General features: G+C 43.5%; 1 protein-coding gene across 3 annotated transcripts; it reads right to left on the bottom strand.

Moving 5' to 3' along the window:
- Positions 1-287: 287 nt before the first annotated feature.
- On the bottom strand, positions 288-12,782 carry LOC125152390 (zinc finger protein 345-like). 3 transcript variants are annotated; one of them, XM_047834203.1, is made up of 3 exons: positions 12,503-12,782; positions 9,962-10,088; positions 288-5,988 (listed from the first exon to the last, which is right to left on the bottom strand). In XM_047834203.1, exons 2-3 carry the CDS (start codon positions 9,993-9,995, stop codon positions 3,572-3,574), a joined length of 2,451 nt encoding a protein of 816 aa, XP_047690159.1. In that variant the 5' UTR covers positions 9,996-10,088; positions 12,503-12,782; the 3' UTR covers positions 288-3,571. The 3 variants fall into 3 exon arrangements, with proteins under 3 accessions (XP_047690159.1, XP_047690158.1, XP_047690160.1); XM_047834202.1 differs by having other exon boundaries at positions 12,522-12,782; XM_047834204.1 differs by lacking the exon at positions 12,503-12,782 and adding an exon at positions 11,803-12,123.
- Between the last annotated feature and the right edge of the window lie 15,024 nt (positions 12,783-27,806).

Below are 27,806 nucleotides of genomic sequence, written 5' to 3'. Positions count from 1 at the left end.
CTGCACACGCCAAAGTTTAGTCTTCCACCAAACACCCAAGTGGAATTTTTCAGCGCCTTCTCCCAGCATATCCCGCTCTCGTGATGGGAGAATTTACACTTTGGAAATTGGCAAGCACTACAAAGCAGGGCTGCAGTTTTGTATTTCTGAATGCCTGGATGTAAGAAAGTGAAGACATAATGGTAAGAATGCACACTAAACTTACACATGTATGGTGTTCTGGGCCGTCACGTGTGCAGGACACAAAAGCAGCTGAGTGAAAATAGTGAAGAAATAGCCTAACACTGTTACTATGACTCCATACAGCAAAATGTCACACCATTTAAGAATGAGGAAAATTAGAATACATACCATTGTTGTATGCGTTTCTTATTTGTAAATGAAAATGGAAATAGCCATAACTCATCGGAAAGATAATGGGCAAACGATATGAACAGAAATTGTACCGAAGGAGATAGACAGGTGGTACATAAACACACGAAAAAATACTCAAAATCAACACCCCTAGGAAATGCAATGGCAACAGCACTACACACTTATGAAATGGGCTGACATTACAGACTGGCACTATCAAGTAGTGGCAGGGACTGGAGGCACTGGAACTCTCATACATGCTGGTGGGAATGCAGAACTGAAGTTTAGATCACATTTGGGCAGTTTCTTAAAAATATTAGCACTAACCTACCTGTGAGGGGCATTGTGCTTTGAGTCACACCACAAGAGAAAGGAAACCTCTATCCACATAGAGAACGGTAATGAAAATTTTGAGAGAGCACTTTGTTAACAAACGCCAAAACTCTAAGTAACCCAAATGGTCCAAACAGATGAATGGGTAAATAGTGGTATACTTCCAGAGAAGAAAATAGTAGTATTGCCTGGAAGGGACGTATACGCAAAATGACCTCCAAACCTTAAGCAAGGGAAAAGGTTGAGAAGTCCAGCTTGAGGAGAAACGGTTTATTTACGGACTCAGGGACAGAAGTGTGACTTTGGCACCCATAAGAGGAGTCGGTCCCTGCACCACCAACTCCAGGACGACCAGTTTTTACAGCCAAGGAGGCTGGGGAGTACCTGGAAGACTACTTGGGAGGTGAATGTTTCAGAACAAGCATCTGCCACAGGCACAGCTGGTACCAACAACAATGCTGGCTAGGCGTGTCAAAAAAGCTACCTCTCTGGACTATGAAACCACCCTTGTCTTGTATCCTCTTCCTCTCTCGCACGATGGCCTTGAGACGTAAACACCAGAGAGGATATGCGAGTTCAGACACCTTTGGATTATTTTATGACAGTGACCTCTTGGACACAGGACACATCTGTCTATAGTGAAGAATTTCTGTACACACTGATCCTGCCCAGTCACTAGAACACCCGTGGATACATATTTATGAGATACACTCCACTAAGTGGCTGATGTCTCCTCTATTCCCTCATTACCCTATATTCTAGATTACCAATTACAGTTCCCTTGCCCCTGTGGTGTAACACACGAATAGTGTGCATCAGGTCACATGCCTCCTTTGAAGCATTTGGGGTAGGTATTCCACTCAATAGTGCCTGGCAGTATGTGGTATCAGCTGTGGACAAGCAAAATATTCATGTTGTCTCCACAACCACTGGAGATGGTTTCATACCCACTGGAGATGCTTCCTCTTCAGGGTGACCTCTGAGCACGGGAAAATTGCCGGCATCCACCACAGAAGCCAGATATACAACACAGGGGGCTGTATTATCCAGAACTGCCATAACGGTGTCCGACACACGAGGTGATTAGACAACAGAAATTTACTTCCACACAAATCTGGAGTCTAGAAATTGGACATAAGGTATCAGCAGGGCCAGTTTCTTCTGAGGCCTCTCTCCTTGGCTTGGAGATGGGGATTTCTCGGTCTTCAAATGGTCATCATTCCGTACCACTATTCTCAGCTCCTTGTTTTCTAAGGACAGCAGTCATACTAAGAGTACTAAGACTCCATCCTAATAACCTCATTCTCATTAAACTTCAACCTCATTCTCATGAAACATGCTATGTCTAACTACAGTCACATTCTGACATACTGGAGGTCACAACTTAAACACAGGAATTTGGGGTACACGATTCAGCCCACAACAAAGGTGTCGGGTCACAATGCGAATTCACATCCAAGCTGCACAGTATGTGTCGTAGTTATTTTTTTATTTACAATTATCCAAGACACAGTAAGTTTGGGATGCAATGAAATCTGTTCACTTCTTCATGCTGGCAGACGCCAATTCTGCTCTCAAAGAACCCCTTTGAGTGAATACAACACATAAGGTTAAAGGTAATTAAACAAAAAAGGCATTTATTAATGCATAAACCAGAGCAAAACGTGGCACCAAATTCCTGTGCTGGCGACTTGGGTGCTGCACACATTGATCACAAACATCAGGAGACCAACAACGTCCTAAGAGACTCAGCCTCTCTGCAAGACACCACCCCAAACTCAGTTCAGGTAGGAGGGTCAACACTGGGTCACATCCATGTCCTGACTTAGAAGGGAACAAGGAGTTCCAATTACCCACAATGTCCGTCGCCAATGACAAAGCGCAGAGGTCAGCATGCTTGAGCACGGTGGGTGGTGGCTGATACACATGATGGGAACCTGGCAAGTGGCAGGGGTGAAGTGACTTTTGCTACAGAAACTGGCAGTGATTTCAATCGAGCAAGGACTCCAAACACAGCAAAAGCACAACGCAGCTTCTGTATTTTTCTGAAATAGCTTCAAATTATGGTAAGTCACTCCCCTCTGGACATTCAGGTGAACAAAGTTCAACTCAGGTAGGTGTCTGCCTCGCAAACGGTTCTCCTCCACTGTGATTACATGAAGCAAGGAAAGATCACCTTCTCTGCTACTTTAGTGTTTCTGCAGTGTGACCTCTGAGCGTGGAATGAAGACAGATCACTGGACTAAAGGAATGGTCATGTACCTCACCTATGAGGCTCTGCTCTAAGGTGAATTCAGATTTCAAAACTATCTTTGGTCAAAAGATTACCCATATTCTTCACATTTGTCTCAGCTCAGCCTGCTCTAACAAAATATCACAAAGGAGGGGGCTTGTAAACAAACAAGAAGTTTCCCAGTTGTAGAGGCTGTATATCTGACCTACCATTCCGCATATGGCCTGGGTCTGTGACTGGTGCACCAGCTTCCTGATTTATAGATCATCTTCTCAAGGGTCCTCACATGACTGATAGGGGAAGGAAACTTGCTTTAGAGATATTATGATATTAACCCCACTCATGAATGTTCCACACTCCTGACCATTCTCAACTGAAATACCTCCCAAAGATATCACCTGTTAATACTATTCCATCAGACTACTCCTGAAATTATTGTTGCACAATATGCTAATTTGGATGTAAATTAAAAAAAATAAAAAATACAACAAGTTAATAAAAAAAATACCATTCCTTCAGAATGGGTATTCTACATAGAAATTTTAGTGAACATGAGCATTCAGGTCATCATGTTAAGAATAAAGACATTTTCTACCGTATAGTTTCTCATGTTGAGTACGTTTTTAGAGTTAGTTGAAAGACTTCCTAGATTCATGGCACTCCTAAGGCCTTTCTCTTGTGTGCACTCTTGCGATGATAACTAAGAGCTGGATGACTGATAAAAGTCTTCCCACATTCACTGCACTCATAAGGCCTTTCTCCTGTGTGAATTCTCTGGTGTTTTATGAATGTGGATCTATACTTCAACGATTTCCCACATTCATTACACTTATAAGGCCGTTCAGCTGAGTGAACCTTTATGTGTACATTGAGGGTAGTTCTTCGGGGAAAGGACTTGCCACATTCACTGCATTCATAAGGCCTTTCTTCCGTGTGAACAATCCGGTGAGAATAGAGGAGAGAACGAGCAGTGAAAGCCTTCCCACATTCACTGCACTCATAAGGCTTTTCTCCAGTGTGAATTCTCTGGTGTGACATGAAGGAAGAATTAGAAGTAAAAGATTTCCCACACTGACTACACTCATAAGGACTTCTTCCAAGGTGACAATGACGATGAAACCGTAGGGCACGACTATGACTAAAAGACATTCCACATTCATTGCATAGGTAAGGCTTTTCTCCTGTGTGAATTCTCTGGTGTTGAATGAATGTCGACTTATAGTTCAGAGATTTCCCACATTCATTACATTTATAAGGCCTTTCACCTGAATGGACTTTTATGTGTTCAGTGAAGCTATTTCTTCGGAGAAAGGACTTGTCACATTCACTGCACTTATAAGGCTTTTCTCCAGTGTGAACTCTCTGGTGATACTGGAGGTCAGACCCAGAGAGGAAAGATTTGCCACATTCACCACACTCATAAGGCCTCTCTGTAATGTGAACTCTCTGGTGATGACGGAGGGAAGAAGTTGAGGAGAAAGATGTCCCACATTTCCTGCACTCATAAGGCCTTTCTCCAGTGTGAACTCTCCGGTGTTCATGGAGGACAGAACTAGTGATAAAAGATTTCCCACATTCACTGCACTCATAAGGCCTTTCTCCCGTATGAACTCTCCGATGATACTGGAGAGCAGAACTAGCGGTAAAAGATTTGCCACATTCACTGCACCTGTAAGGTCTTTCTCCTGTGTGAATTCTCTGGTGTTTAATGAACGTTGCCTTCCACTTCAAAGATTTTCCACATTCATTACACTTATAAGGCCTTTCACTTGAGTGAACCTTTACATGTACATTGAGGCTGTTTCTTCGGAGAAAGGACTTGCCACATTCATTGCACTGATACGGCTTTTCTGAACTGTGAACTCTGTGATGATAATGGAGGTCAGACGCAGAGAAAAAAGATTTGCCACATTCATGGCACTTATAAGGCCTTTCTACAGTGTGAATTCTCTTATGATAATGGAGGACAGAACTAGCAGTAAAAGTTTTCCCACATTCACTGCACTCATAAGGCCTTTCTCCAGTGTGAACCCTGCGATGATAACGGAGGCCAGTACTGGAGATATAAGTCTTCCCACATTCCCTACACTGATAAGGTCTTTCCCCTGTGTGAGATCTCTGATGATATCTGAGAGCAGAGATAGAGGTAAAACATTTTGTACAGTCACCACACTTATAACGCCTTTCTCTAGATTGAACCTTCTGAGTAATTAAAACTGAACCATGGCTAAAAGATTTTGAACATCCACTGCAAACATAAACATTTTCTCCACTGTGCCCTCTCTGGGGATAAATGAGCACAGATTTGTGGCTTATAGATTTCCCACATTTGCTACACGTGTACTGCCTGGACCCAGTGTGAGCCTTTCCATTTTGACTAAGGACAGACCTTTTCCTAATGGATTTTTCACCTTTGCCAAACTCCTGATGTCCTTCTGCAGTATGGAATCTCTGGTGGATAGTCAATAAAGATTTGTACCTGAATGTTTTCCCACATTCACTGCACACAAAACACGGTCGTCCAGGCTGGACACTCTCATCCTGAACGGGTGTATGCTCAGGACCAAAGGCTTCCTTGCATTTTCCCCAAGTGTAATGACCTTTACTACTGTGTAAAGTTTCCCTGCACTGGATGATTGTGTTTGGCTTCTCTCCAGTATGAATGGCATACTGCTGCAGACGAACCACGCCAGGCAGGAATTCCTTCTGAACCTCTGTACAGGTAAAGGGCTTTCCTGAATCATGGAATCCATATCCCTTCATAAAACAGAGGGTGTCCACACTATTTCTGAATGGTTTCTCTCCCGTATGCTGGTCCGGCTGCTGCTGAAAGTTTACGCTGAAGTAAAATCGTTTTCCACATGCCCCACACCTCAACAGTTTCTGGCTGCTTGGTTTTCCCTGGTGCTCAGCCAAACGGAAAACGTCTCTCAAGACCGGACCGCACATCTCACAGGGGTGGGTCTTCCGGGAAGACAGAGCTGCCTTGGGCGTGCTGGCCTGTGACACACCTACAGAAACGCTCTGTTCAAGGGGTGCCTCCGCATCTTCTGCTCCACAGCAGCAACCTGAACGCAAAGAAACTCTCATGAAATATGTGGTGACTACAGTGAGGGCTAAGCCCGTCACACATATGCACCTGTCTCGTGTAGGCAAGAGTTGAGTAGATACTGTTTCAGACAGTGGAGTTGGAATTCAGGTGAAGGAGTGCCTGCTCTGCGTTACTGGGCCCCTAAAGTCAAAGCATTGTGGACCGCTCACTAGAAGGATACAAATTTAGGATGTGACACAAGGAACAGAGCCGGAATCTAAACCTTACATCTCTTCCCACAGCTTTGCATAGGACCTTTCTGGCTGCTGATGTTTCGCTGAACAGAAGAGTGTGAGAAAATCCATTCACAAGACATTTGCTGCTATTCACGGTCAGTTTAAGGACACTGAACATCTCATGGCAAAATGTTCAGGGGTGAATATTACGGTAAACAGAAAGTCCAGCAAGAGAAATGGGTGGGATGCGGAGGCTCGAGAAACAGCAATTACCCCTGCGCTGGAAGTCACAGGACTAACAAAGGAGTAGAACCCACAAGTACACAAACTCTCAACAGTGAAGAAGGAAAGACAGGAACGAGGTGTGGCCTTTGACAATGGCACCAAAGTCTGGTTGAACAAGCAAAGCTGCCTAGTGTGAGCTGAACAGAGTCCTGATATCACACCTTCCCCGGCTGCCATTCACTGGAAATGGTCCCCCTGTGAAGCCACATGGTCATGTCTGCATCATGTCCATCCTATGCTACACAGAATACTCTTTTCCTGTAAGCGCTAAGTGAGCAACTACAGGGCACAGGGAGGGTAGAAATAATGTAGGAAAAAAAGTAGATGGCCAGGGGTATTCCAGAGCTGCCCTGCACACAACAGACTCAGAAAAGTATCCTATGTGACTGATGTTGGCAGGACTGTAGAATAGGAGATGCCATCTTTCACACCAACAAAAGTCAATTCAACAGCTGTCTATGAATGACTTTAGACTCATAGGGCTCAAGGGCCCAATTAAGACGGACTACTATACTGTGCAGCATAAAAGAGAGCAGAAGCACAAAGAAAGGATGGCTGAGACTATTATCAGAGACACGTGGAGATGGGTAGGAAACGAGCTGGGGCATCTCTATCAACCACAGGGCAGATGCTACTGCAGTCCCTGAGCAGGAGACGCCAGCTGCCTGCTCCAGGGGACACTCGCACCGAGTTATCCAAATCCTCAAGGCCAAAGCACTCTTGAGAAAGAAGTTCCAAGCTGAAGGCAGACATTTGTGATTTCAAACTCTATTACGAAGCTGTAGTAATCAAAACAATATGCTACTAAAACATAAAACAGCACTAAAGCATAAAAACAGACCAGTGCAACGGAATAAAGAGCCCGGAAGGAAACCCACACATCTACAATCCATTAATCCTTGACAATTATGCCAAGAATACACTGGGGAAAGAATACTCTCCTCTCGGGAATCTGAATATCCAAATGACAAAACAATGAAACCGGACCCCCATCTTCCAGCACTTGTGGAAATGAACTCTAAATTGAATAAAGACTTAAACACAGGACATCAAAACCTAAAACTCCGAGGAAAAAACATATGGAATATCCTAAGTTAATTCCTGTCAATGAGTTTTTGAATGTGACATCAAAAGCATAGACAAAAAGCAAAAACAAGTACCACTGTACAAAATTCAAAAGTTGCAGCAGAGCCAAAGAAATACACAAGAGGGGCACCTGCGTGGCTCAGTAGGTTGGGCGTCTGACTTCGGCTCAGGTCATGATCTCACAGCTCGTGAGTTCGAGCCCCATGTCAGGCTTTGTGCTGACAGCTCAGAGCCTCAAGCCTGCTTCAAATTCTGTGCCTCCCTCTCTCTCTGCCCCAACCCACTTGCATTCTGTCTCTGTGTCTCTCAGAAATAAATAAACAGTAAAAGAAAAAAAAGTCAAGAGGTAGCATGTTGGTGAGGATGTGGAGGGAAAAAAACCCCTTGAACATTGTTGCTGGGAATATAAATAAGCAAGTTATGGAAAATATTAAGGAAGACCCACAAGAAAATTAAAAATAGAACTACCATATGGTCCACCGTTGCCATTCCTAGGTATGTATCGCAAGGAAACAAAATCAGAAACTCCACAAATGACCTGCACTTGCACATACCGCTGTATTATTCACAATAGCCGATATATGGAAACACCATGAAGTGTGGTGAGTGTTGTTTTCTTTAAGGTTTATTTATTCATGAGACAGAGAGAGTGTGAGTTGGGGAGGGGCAGAGACGGAGGGAAACACAGAATCTGAAGCAGGCTCCAGGCTCTAAGGTGTCAGCACAGAACCTGATGCGGGGCTTGAACTCACTGACCGCGAGATCATGATGTGAGCTGAAGTTGGAGGCTTAACCAGGCGCCCCTAAGTGTGGTGAGTGTTTAAAGTGACAAAGAAGGGGCACCTGGCAGGCTCAGTGGTGGGGTACAGGACTCTTAATCTCAGGGTTCAGAGTTCAAGCTCCACTTTGGGCACGGAGCATACTTTTAAAACACTAAAATACATAAATAAATTGTATTTTAAAAATAAACGAATACAGTGACAAAGAACATTTAGGACACACACATATGTAAATAATAGGTCATAAAAAAAAGAAGGCAACACTGCCACTTGCCACAACATGGATGAACCTGGAATACATTATGCTAATCAAATAAGCCATACAGCAAAAACCAAATCCTGTATGATATCACTTATAGATATTCTTTAAAAAAAGAAAAATCGGGGCGCCTAGGTGGCTCAGTTGGTTAAGCATCTGACTTTGGCTCAAGTCTAGATATCAGGGTTCGTGAGCACAGCCCCGCATCAGGCTCCCTGCTGTCAGCAGAGCCCACTTGGGATCCTGTCTCCCTCTTTCTTCGCCCATTCCCTGCTGGTTCTCTCTCTCTCTCTAAATAAATAAATAATTAATTAAAAAAAAAAAAAAATCTCACCCCCCAGAAGGTAGAAAGCTAAAAGCTAAGGAATGGGGGAAATGGAGAGATCCTGGTCAGGGGAACACATTTCCCTTTATAAGATGAGTAAGTTCTGGGCGCCTGGGTGGCCCAGTCTGATAAACATCCCCCTCCTGATTTGGCTCAGATCATGATCTCACCTTGGCTCAATGCTAAGCATGAAGCCTAGTTGAGATTTTGTCTTCCTCCCTCAGTCTGGCCCTCCCCCGCTCACACGTTCTCTGTCTCTCAAAATAAATAAAAAACACTAAAAAAATGTTTTTAAAGCTAACTAAGTTCTAAGGACCTAACAGCATGTTGACTACACTTGTGAATACTGTACTGTACGCTTGGAATTTGCTAAGAGAATAGATATTAAGCTTCTCACTAACCACAAAAGGTAATTATGTCAACTAATCTGTGTGTTGACTACCTTCTATGTGGAACTAGTTTCCTAACGTATAAGCAGATCAGATCCTCTTGTAATACACTTTCGAAATGGAATCTTCCTGGCCAGTTCGTACCTCAACGAAACGGAAGGGATGGGGGCAGGTAGAAGAAGAGATGTAAACACCACCAAAAGAAGCATACAAGACAGTCTTGAGAAGTAGCCCATAGTCCTCATAAGTACGACCCAGTCAATCCTTGCAATTTCCGGCAGAGGCAGGCAAGGAAATGTCAGCCAAAAGAAGGTATCAAAACAGGGGCCATAGAGAAGGCATGGATCTCAACACAGTGACCCGGTGGGTCAGAGGGTAAGTAAGGCACAATCCATTAGCGTCACTGACTGACTACTCTTTTACCCTATGAGGGTTCGGCACAGAGAGCACTGGAACGGCAGGGGAGAGAAAAGGGCACACCAACACCCCAGCCTTAGCAACAAATGCAACCACCACGGAAGCTGGGGGAGCAAGCAGGGCCCACAGTCCACACCCAAGAGGTACAAAGCATCCCCTAGGGAATGGGCAGCTGGGGGCTAAAGCGGGAATACAGAGCCCAGTCCAGGTCACTGGGGAGGGTGAGGGCCTTACCCAGGGAGGATATAAGCGTAAAGTTCTCCAGCATCACGTCATAGTACAGCCGTCTCTGAGCCTCATCAAGAAGTCTCCATTCCTTCCAGGAGAAGTAGATGGCAATGTCCTCAAAGGTCACACCACCCTGTCATGAAACGGACAGATGGCACCATGAACATTCTCTCTCGGGGAACCCACAATCTAAACCCTGACACATACACCCCATTCTCCCCAGCCACCCCAGCTCCTACCTCAGAATAAATACCAGGTCCTGGTGGCATTAATGCCTCCGTCTCCTCACCATCCCACCAATCACTGTGTTCGGTCCTCAGCAATAAAAGGCAGGGGGTGCGTAGATGCAATCTGCGGGGCCCAATCTGGGTATGGCCCCCCAAGCGCCATCCTTTCTGCCTGGAAATTCCCGTGGAGTCTCCCCGAATGTGCCCTCAAACACAGACAATTATGGACCCACCTCGACCAGTCAGTCTCCAATCCCAGGGCCCTGAGACCCTAAGCTCACACTCACACTCCCTCTCCAAGTGAACATGACCCTGTAGTCTGCATCTCCCTCACACCTTCAGACCCCACAGTTGCGCCCCCACAGCTTCCTGCCCCACACCAAAGGATGCCCCCTTGACTTACACTGGTACCTGTCACATGACACCCAAAGGATGTGTGACAAATTCAAACAGGTTCCACTACAACCCCAGCACTCTCATGGATCCCACCAGAGGGAAAGCCTCAAATGCGGCCGAGAAGTCCCCCTCGCCTGCCGGGGAGCCTGGCTTCAGGGACACACACCCACAGCCACGTGGCCGTTTCAGATACTCCCAGTCCCGCTAATACTTCTGTGCTGCCCATGCTGTCCCTCCAACAGTCACAACCCTCCACTCTGCACTGAACCTTTGTGAAAAGCCCAGCCCTAAAGGTCTCCCTGCCAGGCACAGAGACTCACAAGTGACCACACTGGCCCCACACCTTATCCATCAGCAAGACTGTGAAACGGCCCGGACACCAGAAAAGCGCACCACAAAGTTCTGGTGAAGCCCTACACCACTGAACAAAGGGCAGCCCCGACTCCCTGTCACCTTGCCGCAATTACTCCTAGGTGTCCTCAGCCATCTCTTGTCCCATCATGCCATGGAAGCCTTACCCACCCATCCATCTGCCACATCTTTCTCTCTCCTTCGCCTGTGCCCGCACTGCCCAGCAGCCCCAACCAGGCGCTGAGCCAGGGAACCCCTCTTCAGCACACCTCACTAAGGCCCTCTGACCTACTAATAGCATTGCCCCCCTAGTCTGCACCCCCTCCTCAATGTGATCCAAACCTCCGCCGGGGCCACACTACTGCCGTCACTTTTCAAAGTTTCCATCCTGAAACCTGCCCCGGTTTCCCGGGTTTTCCTGTCCCGCTGCCCACTGGATGACGTCACTCACGCCTCTCTGAACATCTAAGACTTAACGACGTCCAAGCAACTTGGGAGATCTCCAAGGACAATCAACCTACTGACACCTTCCGTCCAGCTGATGGGAGCGTCCACCCCTCCGCGGCTAGGACCGCTGAAAATTAATAACGGGAAACCTCACTAAAAGGGAGTCGGGAGGACGCAGCTGGGGGAGCTCTCACGCACTACCGCCAGGATCAGTGCAGACCCCACAGGACGACACACTTGAACTTGGGGACTGGGAAACTACCTCCTCTACTAGCCCAGAGGGGAAAAGGCAGGCTTTGGGGACCGCCCCACCCACAGCTCCGCCAACGGGAAGCCACTATACTTTCAATTCCCAGTTTACTCTCAGGGACTTGTAGATTTTAACAGCCTTCCCAACTTAGCCCCTTCCCCTTTAAAAAAGCCTACCTCTCTCGCGTCCTCCAGACTGGCCTACTGTTCAGCCTCAGCTTGCTTGTTCCAGACTGCGGTGCTCTTTGGTTCTCAAACAAACTCAGTTTTGCCCGTCAAATAACTGGCAGATTATACTTCAAAGGACCAAAGCCCCCAGGCATTCCGGGACCCCTCCCTTTCTCCTGTCACCTGCAACACCCCAAATTTGCCTTGGCCCTTCTCGATCCCGGGGCCAAAATTCACCCGCTTCTCTGACATCCACGGTGACCGTTCTGGCCCGTCAACGATGACATACACTGGCGCAGGCACCCCCTCCTGCGCTCCCTGCCCCCTCTGCCCCCCACCCCTGCAATCTGTCCTCTCCGCAGCCAGATCGGGCCTATCTATTTACACCTGGGTTACACCGCCTGGCACACCGCCAGCATGGATGGACTGCTCAGGCAGCCAGGTGACAGGCCTCACGGGCGCCGCTGCACCTTGCGTTCGCTGAAACAACCGAGACCTGCCGTGCCCCGCCGGTGGCGCAGGCCCCCTACAGACCAGCCGGCCCCTCCCCTGCAGCCCGTTCGTTCCCGCACCCCGACACGCCGGCGCTCAGACGCGGGGACCCCGCCCGCGAGCGCCTCCCGGGCCCGGACACCGGGACCTGGGCCGCAGGGACGCGAGCAGGCGCCACGCGCTCGGGTCTGGAGGGTCAGGGGCGGGGCGGGTGTACCTGGGGGCCGAGCGTTTACCTCAGCCGGGTTCCTAGGCGCGGCCGCCGCCATCGGACTGTGGGAGAACTGACACTCGAGCCCGCGGTCCCAGTTCCGGCCCCGGCGGGGAGCAGCCCGAGTGGCGTCAGCGAGTCGTTATCCCCAGTCTATGCGGCGGGGACGTCGCCTCCCCTCGCCCTTTGTCAGTTTGTCACCTCGTCCCCGAAAGTCCGCTCCGGAACCTCAGAGGTTGAGCCGACCTGAGGAAAGGCCAGAAGTCGTCCGAGGGGTGAGGCCGGAAGTCCCGCCCCCAGCGGCTGCGCACGCCTAGAAATCCCTTTCCTGTTCCCTTGTTGGCTCCTCGCTCTGTCCTCTGTGTCCAGTGCCTTCCGGGTACCTTAGCTCCCAGTGCAGTAGCTGAGAGTGGGTTCTGTACCCTGGAGCTTTGGAGCAGAAGTAGCTTCTGCACCCGGAGCCTGGACACGCCTCACCTGGCAGGTTACTGGAAAGTGCTGGTCCTACCTATGGGGAACTGCTTTGAACCTTGTTAAAAACCGAGAAGAGCCCAAATTTCACACCCCATGAAGCTCAATCAGCTTCCAAAAGGAGAACTTATTTTAGATGCTCCCACGACCTCTTCCTAACGGAAATTACACCTCGTTCCCTTGTGTACAGGACTTCAGAAGTCAAATTAATGATGATTTGGGGTGATGGTGGGGTGGCCTGTAGCTGACGGCCAATAAAGATTTCTTGAAGACATCTTTGATGCAAAAAGGTGATTTTCTTAAAGCACGGGGACAGGACCGATATGGAGAGACTAGTTATATATTTGGGAATTGGGGGAGGTGAGTCACTGTGAAGTTTCCAATGAGATTTTCTTATGCTAAAGAAGAGTCACAGGATATTGGAGGCCTAGCTATTGTCAAGCTAAGGTTGTTTTTCCCTCTAGCAAATCATTAGCATTAAGACAGTAGGATTTCCTGGAGAAACATTTTACTCTGCCACCCTCAAGTAGTTGTCAATGGGCTGTGGGTTATAAGGAAATTTAATTCTATCTGCCATTTCCTCCTGCCTTTGTTCCGACATCAAAATGTGTCTGTGCACAGCTGGAAAGATGTTGTTGCACTTCAAATGCTTGCAGCCTGAAGTGTTAGTCAGTTTGTAATTGGTTAGAACAATAGAAAAGTCCCTGTTACCATAAAAATTCAGCCCAGTGCATCTTAAAGGTCTTTAGGATTAGTCATTCATTTGTGAATTTGGCAGCATCACATCTACCAAGTAGAGGGAAGCAACAAGGGGCTACAGAAAGCTTAAGGTAAGAACTTCATAAACAGGAAAAAAAAAAAAAAGGATTATGTCAGGTGAGGTCACTTTGTTATGGGACAAAAAGGTCTTATCAGGGGAATACCTCATCTTTGGTGATGGAAAGGGTCCATCCATATGGCTAATTACCTTTTTGGTATTGACCCCAATATTCCTGACTGACCAACCCCAAACTAAATTTCTGGGGTTGGTTGAGAATACAATGAGTTTAGGTATTATGCCCAGGTTTGGTGACATGGTCTAGCAGAAGTGACTCCATCTGAGGCCTGTGGTTTTCTTTGTCACACCCTATACAGGTCAGTGACAGGGAAGATGGAAGAGGGATGGTAGGCCACCCTGAGTTAGGTGAACAATGATGAGGTTAGCCACTGGTTCTGATGAGGGAGTATGAGGCAGGCTGAGGGGCAAAATACAGGCTGCACCCCCCTCCCCATCCAAGTGGAATATGTGTGATATTCCTTAGACACTCCTGGCTACTGAACAACAAAGGAAAGAGGTTAAGTGCTTGCCATGGTAATGTGGGAAACTAAGGCAAATGAAAAATTAAATTTCCTTACTGCCTATAGCCCATTGACAAGTCCTTGAGACTGGCAGAGTGACCACCCTTTTAGGATTTCAGGACCACCTTTTTAGGATTTCAGCTGCCTCAAGGATGACACTTTACAGGGAGCAAAAGAGAACCTTGGCTTCACATTATCCCAACCTCGAGGATCCTGTAAGTCAACTTCTCAACTGTCCCAAGATACATGCTGGCAATCATACTCCAAGCTTATGGTTCCCTGATATGAATCTAAAGGGTCTCATCACTGAGACTTTATTAAACGGTGATAAATGATGTTTCCCTAGCAACAGCTAGCCTCTCAAGGTCCTGGAAACCTTGCTTCCAAAATTACTTAGAGAGATACTCTATCCCTGACCCCCTCCCAACCTGAGGGTATATAATGAGTTACCTGTTACAACCCCAGTGCAGCTCTTCCTGCCCACAAGTCCTGTCCCATGCTTTAATAAAATCACCATTTTGCAGGAAAGACATCTTCAAGAATTCTTTCTTGGCCATCGGCTCTTGACCCCATGAACCCCCCCATCACCCCAAAACTTCATCACTTCTACACTTGCCTGTATCGTGATTGTGTCCCATCTGTTGAGAAACACTTTTATCCATATATTTTTACTTCATATTTTCATATATACTTGATGAAGGAGCATAAGTCAAGCTGACAGGCCACAAATGCTCCCCACCCCATTTGCGATTTGTGTGACATTTCTCAGGCACTCCTGGCTGCCCAAGGACAAAGAAAAGGACAGAAAACAAATGGCTGGTAGAGATCACAGTTATACAGGACAGGAGTCTCCATCAGTTTGCAAATATCTTAGTAAATTACAAGAAAAAGGCAATCTTAATCAATAGCCTAATCTCCAGAAAACTATAGGCTCAGTTTCCTCGAGCTCCAACATCACCCATCAATAGTGATATGAGGGAACAAAGGCAGAAAGAAGGAAATGGCAGGTAAAATTTCCTTATAACCTGCAGCCCGTTGGCAGATACTTGAGGCAGGCAGAGTAAAATGTTTCTCCAGGAACTCCCTACTTTCTTAATGCTAATGCTTTGCTAGAGGGAAAAAACAACCTTAGCTTGACAATAGTTGGGTCTCCATTATCCTGTGACTCTTGTTTAGCATATGAAAATCTCACTGGAAACTTCCCCTTGACTTTACCTCCCCCAACTCCTAAATATATATCCAGTCTCACCACAGGGTCTGGGGCAGCTCTTCCTGCCCACAGGTCCTGTCCTCATACTTTAATAAAATCACTTTTTTGCACCAAAGATGTCTTAAAGAATTCTTTCTTGGTCGTTGGCTCTGGACCACCCCTCCCTCACCCCCAAACTTCATCATACTCCATTTTTTTTAGGAGTCTGACATTAATCTCAAACAGAGAGCAACTTAACTGATGCTGTTTTGGGTCCCAAACACATGTTGCCATTTTCAGTTGGAGCGAGTGTGCAAAGGGAGAATCTGAACCCTGAGTTAAAGGGTCATTTGAACCCGAGGATCTCATCTCCTTGCTGGGAAGTGATTCTTAGTTCTTCAGGCACTGGCAGTAGGAATTGAAAGTATGCTACAAAATCAGATGTGAAAAGCCATTTCAGAAAGCAGTTCACAACATTTATCTAGTGGTTTAAAGGCAGTGGCCGAAGTACCTATGGGTAAACCAACATTCTACCTACATAACAGTAAAGACTAAAAAACAGTTACAAACTCACAGGACTTTTCGAAGCCGACTCTAAGTAGTCTGAGAAGATAGAATCAAATGGAGCATGTGACTGTGCTACACCAATGTGCTTGGTCATTGTGAAGGTTTTATCTCCAAATTGTGATTTTTTTTTTTTTTTTTTTTTTTTTGAGAGAGAGGGCATAAGTGAGTAAGGGGCAGAGAGAGAGAGAATCCCATGAGGGGCAGAAAGAGAGAGAGGGAGAGAGAAAGAAGTGTGGCTCATCTAAAGTGGTGCTTGTGTTCACCCTAAGGGGGGGGGGGGGGGCTCAAGCTCACCCAGTGTGGGACTCGAACTCAAGAACCATGAGATCATGACCTGAGCCGAAGTCAGATGCTTAACTGACTGAGACACTCAGGCACCTTGACTTTTTCATTTTTGAAAACACTGAGTAATACTACTTTCAAGCTTAAAAATAAACAGCCAGTTATTTTATTAGCAAACTGAGTTTATTCAGGAAAAGCAGAGGAATTTCAACTGCATATAAGCACACTATTGCATACCACTAGCAAATCTGAGGAAACACAGGAAAAGTTGTCTTTTACTAGGTTTTAGAAGGAAGTTGGGGAGGAATATTTCAATAAATGACATTGAAGAACAAGAGTTTGAGTTTACAGTAGTTTTTCATTGGCTGCCTGCCATGGTTAGTGTGTTCTTGCTGGGACAAGGATAGATCATCCTTCTTTTATTTAAAGCTAAAGATTAAAGTCCTACCTGGGCAGCATCCTCCCTGTCAAGATCTAAATTCTTTTCCTTTTTCCTGCTGATTTTTCATGTCCAACCTATGTGAGAGGTCAGCCTTCAGGGCCTCCTGACTCCATTCTATTTTTTTTTTTTTTAATGTTCATTTACTTGAGAGACAGAGAGCACAGCAAGGTGCAGAGTTAGAGGGAAAGAGAGAGAATCCCAAGCAGTCTCCATGCTGTCAGTGCAGAGCCCAACATGGGGCTCAATCTCACCATCTGTAAGATCCTGAAATGAGTTGAAAACAAGAATTGGACGCTTATTCGACTGAGCTACCTAGGTCCCTCTCCTGAGTCCATTTTAAATGAGGCGTCCTTTACTAAAATTTTCACACTACTTTGGAGAGAGACATAAAGGGGACATTTAGGGCACCAAGAATAGTTAAAATGAGAGGGAAATTGAAATGTCATTTTATTCACTGTTCTAAGAAATGTGCACTGAGAGCATACTGGGTTTTCAGGAACTTTTGGGAGATGCATGAGAGAAATGCAGGCACAAGACAAGCAGTCCCATCTTCATGTTACTTTTATTATGTTCAAGGAAAACACAGGAAACAGGGAAGCAGAAATAGTAAGTTATATTGTATGTTAGAAGGTGGCAGCTGCTATGGAAACAAAGATAGGTAATTTTGTGAGAACAGCAGACTGGATGTAATATTACACTGGCCAATAAGGAATCCCTCCTTAATTAGAGCACCACTGAGGGGTGCCTGGCTGTCTCAGTTGGTAGAGCATGCAACTTGATCTTGAGGTGGTAAGTTCATGTCCCATGTTAGCTGTAAAGATTACTTAAAAATAAAATCCTTTTTTTTAACATTTATTCATTTCTGAGAGACAGAGAGAGACAGAGCACGACTGGGGGAGGGGCAGAGAGAGAGGGAGACACAGAATCCTAAGCAGCGTTCAGGGTCTGAGCTGTCAGTACAGGGTCTGATGCAGGGCTCAAACCCATGAACCATGAGATCATGACATGAGCCAAAGTTGGTCACTTAACTGAGCTACCCAGGTGCCCCTAAAAATAAAATCTTTAAGAGGTGCCTGGGTGGCTCTGTTGGTTGAGCATCTAACTCTTGATTTTGACTCAGGTCATGATCTTATGGTTCATGAGTTCAAACCCTGCATCAGGCTCTGCACTGACAGTGTGGAGCTTGCTTGGAATTCTCTCTCTCTGCCCCTTCCCCCACCCTCAAAATAAATAAATAAACTTAAAATTTTTTTTTTTAATTTTTTTTTCAACGTTTATTTATTTTTGGGACAGAGAGAGACAGAGCATGAACGGGGGAGGGGCAAAGAGAGAGGGAGACACAGAATCAGAAACAGGCTCCAGGCTCCGAGCCATCAGCCCAGAGCCCGATGCGGGGCTCGAACTCACGGACCGCGAGATCATGACCTGGCTGAAGTCAGACGCTTAACCAACTGCGCCACCCAGGCGCCCCTAAACTTAAAATTTTTTAAATAAAATCTTTAAAATTAATAAATAAAAGCAGAACTGAGCAAGGATGAGCCTTATGGGCTTTTTAAAATTAGTTCTGTTAAAAGATAAACTGGGGTATATTAAAATTTCACAGTATATTTCACCATACAGCAAATCCAATCAGGCAGCACCAAAACAAACTAGGGGAAAGGCTTTTGTAGACAAAAAGGGAAAATGAAGCAAATAAGTTATAAGATTGGCTATAGCTTAAGGAATTGCCTTACTTAGGAAAGCCTAGTTAGTTGGCTGCTTGAGATTGGGTGTTCTTAGGATTGTTTTCTTACCCTTGAGGCACTCACAAGAATTTGTTTGAAAATAGGTTTCTGTTTGCTTATGTAGGCAGCTAGAGCATTGGAGCCTCCTGAGTATAATGGCCACCTTTTTAAATTTAATTAATTAATTAATTTATTTTTAATATTTTTAATCTTTATTTATTTATTTTTAACGTTTATTTATTTTTGAGACAGAGAGAGACAGAGCATGAACGGGGGAGGGTCAGAGAGAGGAAGACACAGAATCTGAAACAGGCTTCAGGCTCTGAGCTGTCAGCACAGAGCCCGAGGCGGGGCTCGAACTCACGGACCGGACCGCGAGATCATGACCTGAGCCGAAGTCGGCCGCTTAACCGACTGAGCCACCCAGGTGCCCCAACCTTTATTTATTTTTAAGAGAGATGGAGACAGAGTGACAGCTGGGGAGGGGCTGAGAGAGAGGGAGACACAGAATCCAAAGCAGTCTCCAGGCTCTGAGCTGTCAGCACAGGGCCCAACGCAGGACTTGAACTCACAAACTGCAAGATCATGACCTGAGCTGAAGTCGGGCACTAAACTGACTGAGCCACCCAGGTGCCCCTATAATGGCCTTCGTGATTTACAGTTCCAAGCAAAAGAAGCAGGTGGCTAGATGACTTTACTGTGTGCATTCCTTGGCAGTAAGGAGCCCCTGGGACTCTAGCCCTCTAAGCCTATGGACTGCTTGATTCATTGCAGAGATGCTCAGGAGGTGTCCATTAAAACCTTCACTCTGGGGTGGGGATGGGGGGCAGTGCTAACATGGTGGCATAGTAGGAGGATCCTAGGTCATCTCTTCCCTCAGATACAACAGGATAACTATCATATCACTCTGAGTACGCATAAAATCAACATGAGGTCTGACAGAATAAATCTCACAACTAGAGAGAGAAAAGAGGCCACACTGAGGAATGTAAGAAGTGTAGAGATGTGGTTTGGGGAGAAACATATGTTGGGTGCTGCTGAGGGAAGAGAGCCCAGGTCACTGAGAAAGAGAGAGAGCACAGGAGATCACAAGAGGAGGAAATTTCCCCAAAGCCATTGGCTGGGAAAACAAGTGGATTGATTTCCTGAGCTTTTGCAACCAGCAGGGCTCAAAGAATGTAGTTTTAAAGTTTGGCATTTTTAAAGTTTGGCAGTTTTAAAGTTGACTCAGATAGAGGCCTGAGAGTACTGCCCTATTCCTGGAAAGAAGGTAGGCAAGCCACCTGGGGGTAGAAGGCATAATCTGAAGAATGTCTAAGGCTCACAAGGGAGACAATATTCACTCTTCTTGGAGTCCCTTTGTGAGAAGTGGCAGAAACGGCTTTCTGAGAACAAAAACGCCAGCGGGTGCCATTTTCCTCCCCTGCTCGTAGCACAGATGCTGAACCTTGTGCCAAGGGTGGCTTATTCTGACACTGGCTGCAAGCCTGCTTGCTCCAAGTCTCGAGCCCCTGTTCTGGTGCAACTGCCTTTCTGAGTCAAACCTGTATCAGTCCCAGCACAATGAGACCCTCTCCCAGAAGACCAGCTCAGACCCCTCCCACAGCACTTAAATTTTAATTTTATTTGATTTAATTTAAACTTAAATTTTTGAGTTTTAAAAGTCAGAAGGCTTGGCTGGGATAGAGCCCAAATTGCACTGTACAGTGCAATTTTTTTTTTGCAGCAGTGTTTGCACTGCTCCTGGCAGACAAACAACCTGGAGACAGACAGAGCGTACACAGTGATTTGAAAAATGCCTGTGATGCACGAGGAATAATTCACTCTTCTGGGAGTGCTTCCCTGAGAGCAGCAAGCAAGGACAGCCTCTCTGGGAACAAAGGAGCTGACAGCACCATTTCTCTTCCCTTCCCATCAGCATAAAATGTTTCAGTAAACAGCACAGCAGTGAACACTGGCCACCTAACTTGCATACACAATGTCCCATCCACCTGCGCTCTGCCAGTACTGCCCTTTTGGGGCAAATGTGCTTAAGTCTCAGTGCAGTGGGCCTCTTCGGTGGAAGACCAGCACAAAGCTCCATCCACACCATGTCTCCTGACCAGAGAGCTTTACAAAGCTTCAAATCTAGTGGAAGTAGCATCAGGTCCCACTTAACAAGCAGACCAGAGCAAACCTACTTGAAACTCACCACACTTTGGCCAAGGTCCAAACACTGACCACTGCAGGTATGTAGAGCCTCTGCAGACAACTGGCCTGGAGGATACAGCAGCCAAAACACAGTAGCAGAATGCATGCAGCACACACCAGAGACACTCCCTGAAGTGCCAGACCCTGGACACTATATGACCTCTTTTCATAAAGTCATTACTCTCAGGATCAAGACACATAATAGGCTTTTCTAACACACAGAAGAAGACAGAGATGTAAACAAAATGCCAAGATGGAGCAATTCTTCCCAAAAGAAAGAACAAGATAAGGTCACGGATAGAGATCTAATTGAAACAGACATAATTCATATGCCTGATGATACTCACTGGGCTTAAGAAAAAAATGGAAGACTTAAGGGAGGTCCCTACTGCAGAAATAAGAGTTAAAAAACAATCAGGCAGAAATGAAAAATGTAATAACTGAAATTTGAAACAGATGGGTTACAATGACCACAAGGATGGAAGAAGCAGAGGAACAAACAAGCGATATAGAAGATAGAGTTAGGGAAAATAACGAAGTTGAACACAAGAGAGAAAGAAGAATGATGGAGCACAAGAGTAGACTTAGGGAACTCAGTGACTCCATCAAACGTAATAACATTCATATCATAGGAGTCCCAGAAGAATTAGGAAGGAAAAAGGGATAGAAAGTTGATTTCAGACAATTATGACTAAAAACTTCACTTTCTTGGGGAAAGTAAATGGACTTCCAAATCCAGGAGGGAAAAAGAACTCCCACCAAAATCAATAAAAGCAAGGCCAGCACCATACATATTATAATTAAATTTGTAAAATATACTGCTAAAGCAAAAATCCTAAAAGCAGCAAGACAAAAGAAGTCCCTAACTTACAAGGGAAGACCCATTAGAATAACTGCAGATATTTCCATAGAAACTTGGCAGGCCAGAATGGTGTGACATGATGTATTGAATGTGCTAAATGATAAAAATCTGCAGCCAAGAATACTTCTTCCAGCAAGGCTGCCATTCAGAATGGAAGGAGAGATAAAGTTTCCCAGACAAACAAAAATGAAAGGAGTTCATGAGCCTTGCGAGAAATATTAAAGGGGACTCTCTAAGTGGGAAGGAAAGACCAGAAGGAACAAAGACAGGAAAGGAACAGAGAAAATCTCCAGAAACAATAACAAAACAAGTAATAAAATGGCACTAAATGGATACCTATCAATAATCACCCTGATTATAAATGTACTAAATGCTCCAGTCAAAAAACATAGGGTATCAGAATGGCTAAAAAGCAAGACCCCCCCCCCCAATAAAACAAAACAAACAAACAAACAAACAAACAAACAAAAAGAGAAAATAAGATCCATCTCTATGCTGCCTACAAGAGATTCATTTTAGATCTAAAGACAACTGCAGATTGAAAATGAGGGGATGGAGCACCATTTATCTTGTTAATGGACATCAAAAGAAAGCTAAAGTAGCAATAAGTAAACAATTAGACAAACTAAATATTTTATTTTTTTAATTTGAGGTGGGGGGGATAAAATCTTAAGCAGAAAGGGACAGAGGGAGGGCGGGAGGGAGGGAGAGAGAGAGAGAGAGAGAGAGAGAGAGAGAGAGAGAAATCTTAAGCAGGCTCCATGCTCAACATGGGGCTCGATCCCACAACCTTGGTATCATAACCTGAACCAAAATCAAGAATCGGACACTCAACTGACTGAGTCACCCAATGCTCTAGAAAAACTAGATTTTAAGCCAAAGCCTGTAACAAGGATGAAGAAAGGCTCTATATCATAATAAAGGGAACTATCCAACAAGAAGATCTAACAATTGTAAATATATTTGCCTCCAACTTGGAAGAATACAAAGATATAAAACAATTAATAACAAACATAACAGAACTAATTGATAATAATACATTAATAATAGGGAACTTTGACACCCCATTTACATCAATGGACAGATCATCTAAGCAGAAAATTAACAGGGAAACAATGGCTTTCAATGACACACTGGATCAGATGGACTTAACAAATATATTCACAAGATCCCATCCTAAAGCAGCAGAATGCACATTATTTTCAAGTACACATTGGACACTGTCCAGCATAGATCACATACTAGATCACAAATCAGGCCTCAACAAGTACAAAAAGATTGAGATCATACCATGCATATTTCCCACCACAACACTATGAAGCTTGAAGTCATCCACAAGAAAAAATTGGAAAGACCACAAATAAATGGAGGTTAAGCAACATGCTACTAAAAATTAATGGGTCAACCAGGAAATCAATGAAATTTTTAAAAACACATGGAAACAAATGAAAATGAAAACATGACTCTCTAAAACCTCTGGGATGCAGCAAAAGTGGTCCTAAGAGGGATGTATATAGCAAAACCGGCCTACCTCAAAAGCCATAAAAACCTCCAATGAACAAACTAACATTACACCTAAAGGAGCTAGAAAAAGAACAACAAATCAAGCCTAAAGCCAGCAGAAGAAGATTAGAGCAGAAATAAATGGTACAGAAACTAAAAGAATAGATCAATGAAACAAAGAACTGGTTCTTTGAAAAAATTAATAAAATTGATAAACTCCTAGCCAGACTTACCAAAAAGAAAAGAGAAAGAATAAAAATAAATAAAATCATAAATGAGAAAGGAAAAATAACAACCAATACCACAGAAATGCAAACAAGTACAATGGAATGTTTTGAGAAACCATATGCCAAAAATTGGACAATCTTGGAGAAATGGATCAATTCCTAGAAACATATAAAATACCAAAACTGAAACAGGAAAAAATCGAAAACTTAAAGAAACTGACAACCAGCAAAGAAATTGAATCAGTAATCAGAAACCTCCCAACAACAAAACTCTAGGGCCACATGACTTCCCAGGGGAATTCTACCAAACATTTAAAGAATAGTTAACACCTATTCTTCTCAAAATATTCCCAAAAAAAGTAGAAATGGAAGGAAACTTTCCAAACTCATTCTATGAGGCCAGAATCACCCTGATTCTGAAACCAGACAAAGACTCCACTTAAAAAGAGAACTACAGGCCAACATCCCTGATGCATATGGATTCAAAAATTCTCAACAAAATAATAGCAAATCAAATCCAATAGTATATTAAAAGAATTATTCACCATGATCAAGTGGGGTTTCTTCCTGGCTGCACAGGTAGTTCAATATTTGTAAATCAATCAATGTAATGCACCACATTAATTAATAAAAGAATAAGAACCATAGGATCCTTTCAATAAATGCAGAAAAAGTGACAAAGGAAAACATCCATTCATGATAAAAACCTTCAACAAAGTAGACATAGAAGGAAAATATCTCAAAATAATAAAGGCCATATATGAAAAATCCGCAGCTAATATCATTGTCAATGGGGGAAAACTAAGAGTTCTAAGGTCAGGAAGAGGACAGGGATGTCCACTCTTACCACTGTCATTCAACATAGTACTGGAAGTCTTAGCCTCAGGAATCAGACAATGAATCAAAATAAAAGACATACCAATTGGGAAGGAAGAAGTCAAATTTTCACTATTTGCAGATGACATGATACTTTAAAGACTCCACCAAAAAATTGCTAGAACTGATACACAAAATCAGTAAAGTTGCAGGATACAAAATCAATGTACAGAAATGGGTTGCATTTCTGTACATCAATAATGAAGCTGCAGTAAGAGAAATCAAGGTATCAATCCCATTTACAATTGCAACAAAAACCATAAGATACCTAGGAATAAACCTAACTAAGGAGGTGAAAGATCTGTACTCTGAAAACTATAAAACATGGGTGAAAGACATGGAAGATGACACAGAAAAATGGAAAAACATTCCATGCTCATGGACTAGAATGAATATTATTAAAATGTCTATCCTACCCAAAGCAATCTATACATTTAATGCAATCCCTACCAAAATACCACCAGCATTTTTCACAGAGCTAGAACAAAAAATCCTAAAATTTATATGGAACCACAAAATTACACAAAGAACCAAAGCAATCTTAAAAACAAATGCAGCACTGGAGGCATCACAATTCCAGAATTCAAGTTATATTACAAAGCTGTAGTGATCAACACAGTACGGTAGCACAAAAACAGACACATAGATCAATGGAACAGAATAGAAAACCCAGAAATGAACCCACAACTATATGGTCAATTAATCTTCCACAAAGCAGGAAAGAATATCCAATAGAAAGAACACAGTCTCTTCAACAAATAGTGATAGCAACATGCAAAAGAATCAAACTGGACCACTTTCTCACACAAAAAATAAATTCAACATGGATGGAAGACCTAAATGTGAGACAGGAAACCATCAAAATCCTCAAGGAGAACACAGGCAGTAACCACTTTGACATCAGCCTTAAAAACTTCTTCCTAGATATGTCTCCTGAGGCAAGGGAAACAAAAGGTAAAGTATCCTATTGCGACTTCATCAAGATAGAAAACTTTTTTCTGCACAGCGAAGGAAACAATCAACAAAACTAAAAGGCAACCTTCAGAATGGGAAAAGATATTTGCAAATGGCAATCCTGATAAAGGGTTAGTATCCAAAAGATATACAGAACTTATAAAACTCAACACTCAAAAAAAAAATCTACTTACAAAATGGGCAGAAGACATTAACAGACATGTTTCCAAAGAAGACATACAGATGGCTCATGGACACATAAAAAGATGCTCAATATCATTCATAATCAGAGAAATAAAAATCAAAACAACAGTGAAATCACCTCATACCAGTCAGAATGGCTAAAATAAACAACACAAGTAACAACGGTTGTTGGTGAGGATGCATAAAAAGGGGAACTCTCTTATACTGTTGGTGGGAATGCTAACTGCTGCAGCATTCTGGAAAACAGTATGGAGGTCCCTCAAAAAGTTTAAAATAGGGGCACCTGTGTTGGCCCAGTTGGTTGACCATTTGACTTCTGATACAGGCTTAGGTTGTGATCTCACAGTTGTGGGTTTGATCTCCGTGCTGGGCTCAGTGGTGAGTGTGGATCTGTTTGGATTCTCACTCTCCCTCACTCTCTGCCTCTCCCCCACTAGTACACACACACACTCTCTCTCTCTCTCTCTCTCTCTCTCTCTCCAAATAAGTAAACATTTTTTAAAGTTAAAAATAGAACTACCCTAGGATCCAGCAGTTGCACTTCTAAGTATTTACTTAAAGCATACAAAGATGCTGTTTCAAAGGGATACATGCATCCCAATGTTTACAGCAGCATTATCAACAATAGCCAAATTATGGAAAGAGCCCATAGGTCCATCAACTGATGAATGGATAAAGAAGATGTGGTGTATATATACAATGGAATATTATTCAGCCATAAAAAAACGAAATCTTGTCATTAGTAAAGATGTGGATAGAAATAGAGTATTATGCTAAGTGAGATAACTCAGAGAAATGCAAGTACCATATTATTTCACTCATATATGGAATTTAAGAAACAAAACATATGAACATAGAGGGGAAAAAGAGAGACAAACCAGAAAACATACTCTTAAATATAGAGAACACACTGAGGGTTGCTGGAGGGATGGTGGGGGGTAGGAGGGAAGGATGGGCTAAATGAGTGATGGTATTAAGGAGAGCATTTGCTGCGATGAGCACTGGCTGCTGTATGTAAATGATGAATCACTAAATTCCACACTGTATGTAAACTAATTGGAATTTAAATAAAAACTTGAAAAAAAAACCAGTGACTATGTAGTGATTCAAAGGTGGTGGCATACATATCTCTGTAAAAACACTAGTTGATGATGAAAAAAATTAAGACTTTAGAGAAATTTTAGATGTGAAGTCTGAGAAGATATAGAATTAATCTGAACATTTGACTACGAGGGTCACTAAACATTTTGCTTCCAAAATGAGATTTTCTTCATTCTTGAAAACATTGAGTAATACCTGTGTGAAGGGAAAAAATAACATAAACACTTAATGATAATTTTATATTATTATTATTGGTACAATAAAAATATTTTAGTTCTTAATGAAATAAACTATTTACCTTTAAAAATTTTTTTATATGTTTATTTATTTTTGAGAGAGAGAGAGACAGACAGAGTGCGAGCCGGGAAGGGGCAGACAGAGAGGAAAACACAGAATCTGAAGCAGGCTCCAGGCTCTGAACTGTTAGCACAGAGCCCTACACAGGACTCAGACCCAAGAACTGTGAGATCATGACCCGAGCAGAAGTCGGCCGCTTAACCAACTGAACCACCCAGGCACTCCTAAACTGTTTACCTTTTAAAAATGCATACCTAATTGTATTTGAATAAAATTTTATAATTGAGGTTTGCTGTAAAATATCCACATAAGTAAATGCTTAGTTTATGTGATATATTCACAGTCCTCATTAATGTATTCTTCCCATTTTGGTAAATATTTTTACATTTCTCTTCGAGAATCTTTTAAAAATGTATCCTTCTATCACTATTTTTGAGAATTCTCTTTACCACAATATTTTTTCTAAGAAATGTATTTATGTATTTATTTAGCATTTCACTTAATGGTATTATGTAAAAGTCTTATTTTCTTTCTGCATTTTGAATTGTTTTTCAATACTCAAATAATGTTATTCCTCATATTGTCTAAATGAACAATGAATGCCAGCCTTTTGGGGTACTATATGAACAGCAGAAAACATAACCTGCTTACTCTGGAACTCCAAGAAACTTTGGTCAATGAATGACACAGGGTACCCAGTTACACATTTGTGAGAATAGGGAGGGAATCTAGATTGCTCTAGGAGTCTCCCAATTGTTACAACTAGAAAATGAGATCACCTTATGAAAATTCTGAACAAATATACAAAGTTAATTTTGGATGAGATCTGTTTCATGATGCCTCAAGGTGCAAAGATATAAAACAAAATAATAAAAAGAAAAAATGTCATCAACATTTTAGGGAGCATTTGCATATGAGGAACACATTTTTTCTTTCCAAAATTCACTGATTACTCAGTATTAGAGGGGGCACCTGGATGGCTCAGTTGGTTAAACATTTCTTGATTTCAGCTCAGGTGTTGATATCAGGGTCCTGAGTTCAAGAGCTGCATTGGACTCCACTCTGGGTGTGAAGCTTGCTTAA

This window comes from Prionailurus viverrinus, chromosome E2 (genome assembly GCF_022837055.1).
Source record: "Prionailurus viverrinus isolate Anna chromosome E2, UM_Priviv_1.0, whole genome shotgun sequence".
Lineage (NCBI taxonomy): Eukaryota > Metazoa > Chordata > Mammalia > Carnivora > Felidae > Prionailurus > Prionailurus viverrinus.
The sequence above is the reverse complement of the archived record's forward strand: the minus strand, read 5'-3'. Positions and strand labels throughout refer to the sequence as shown.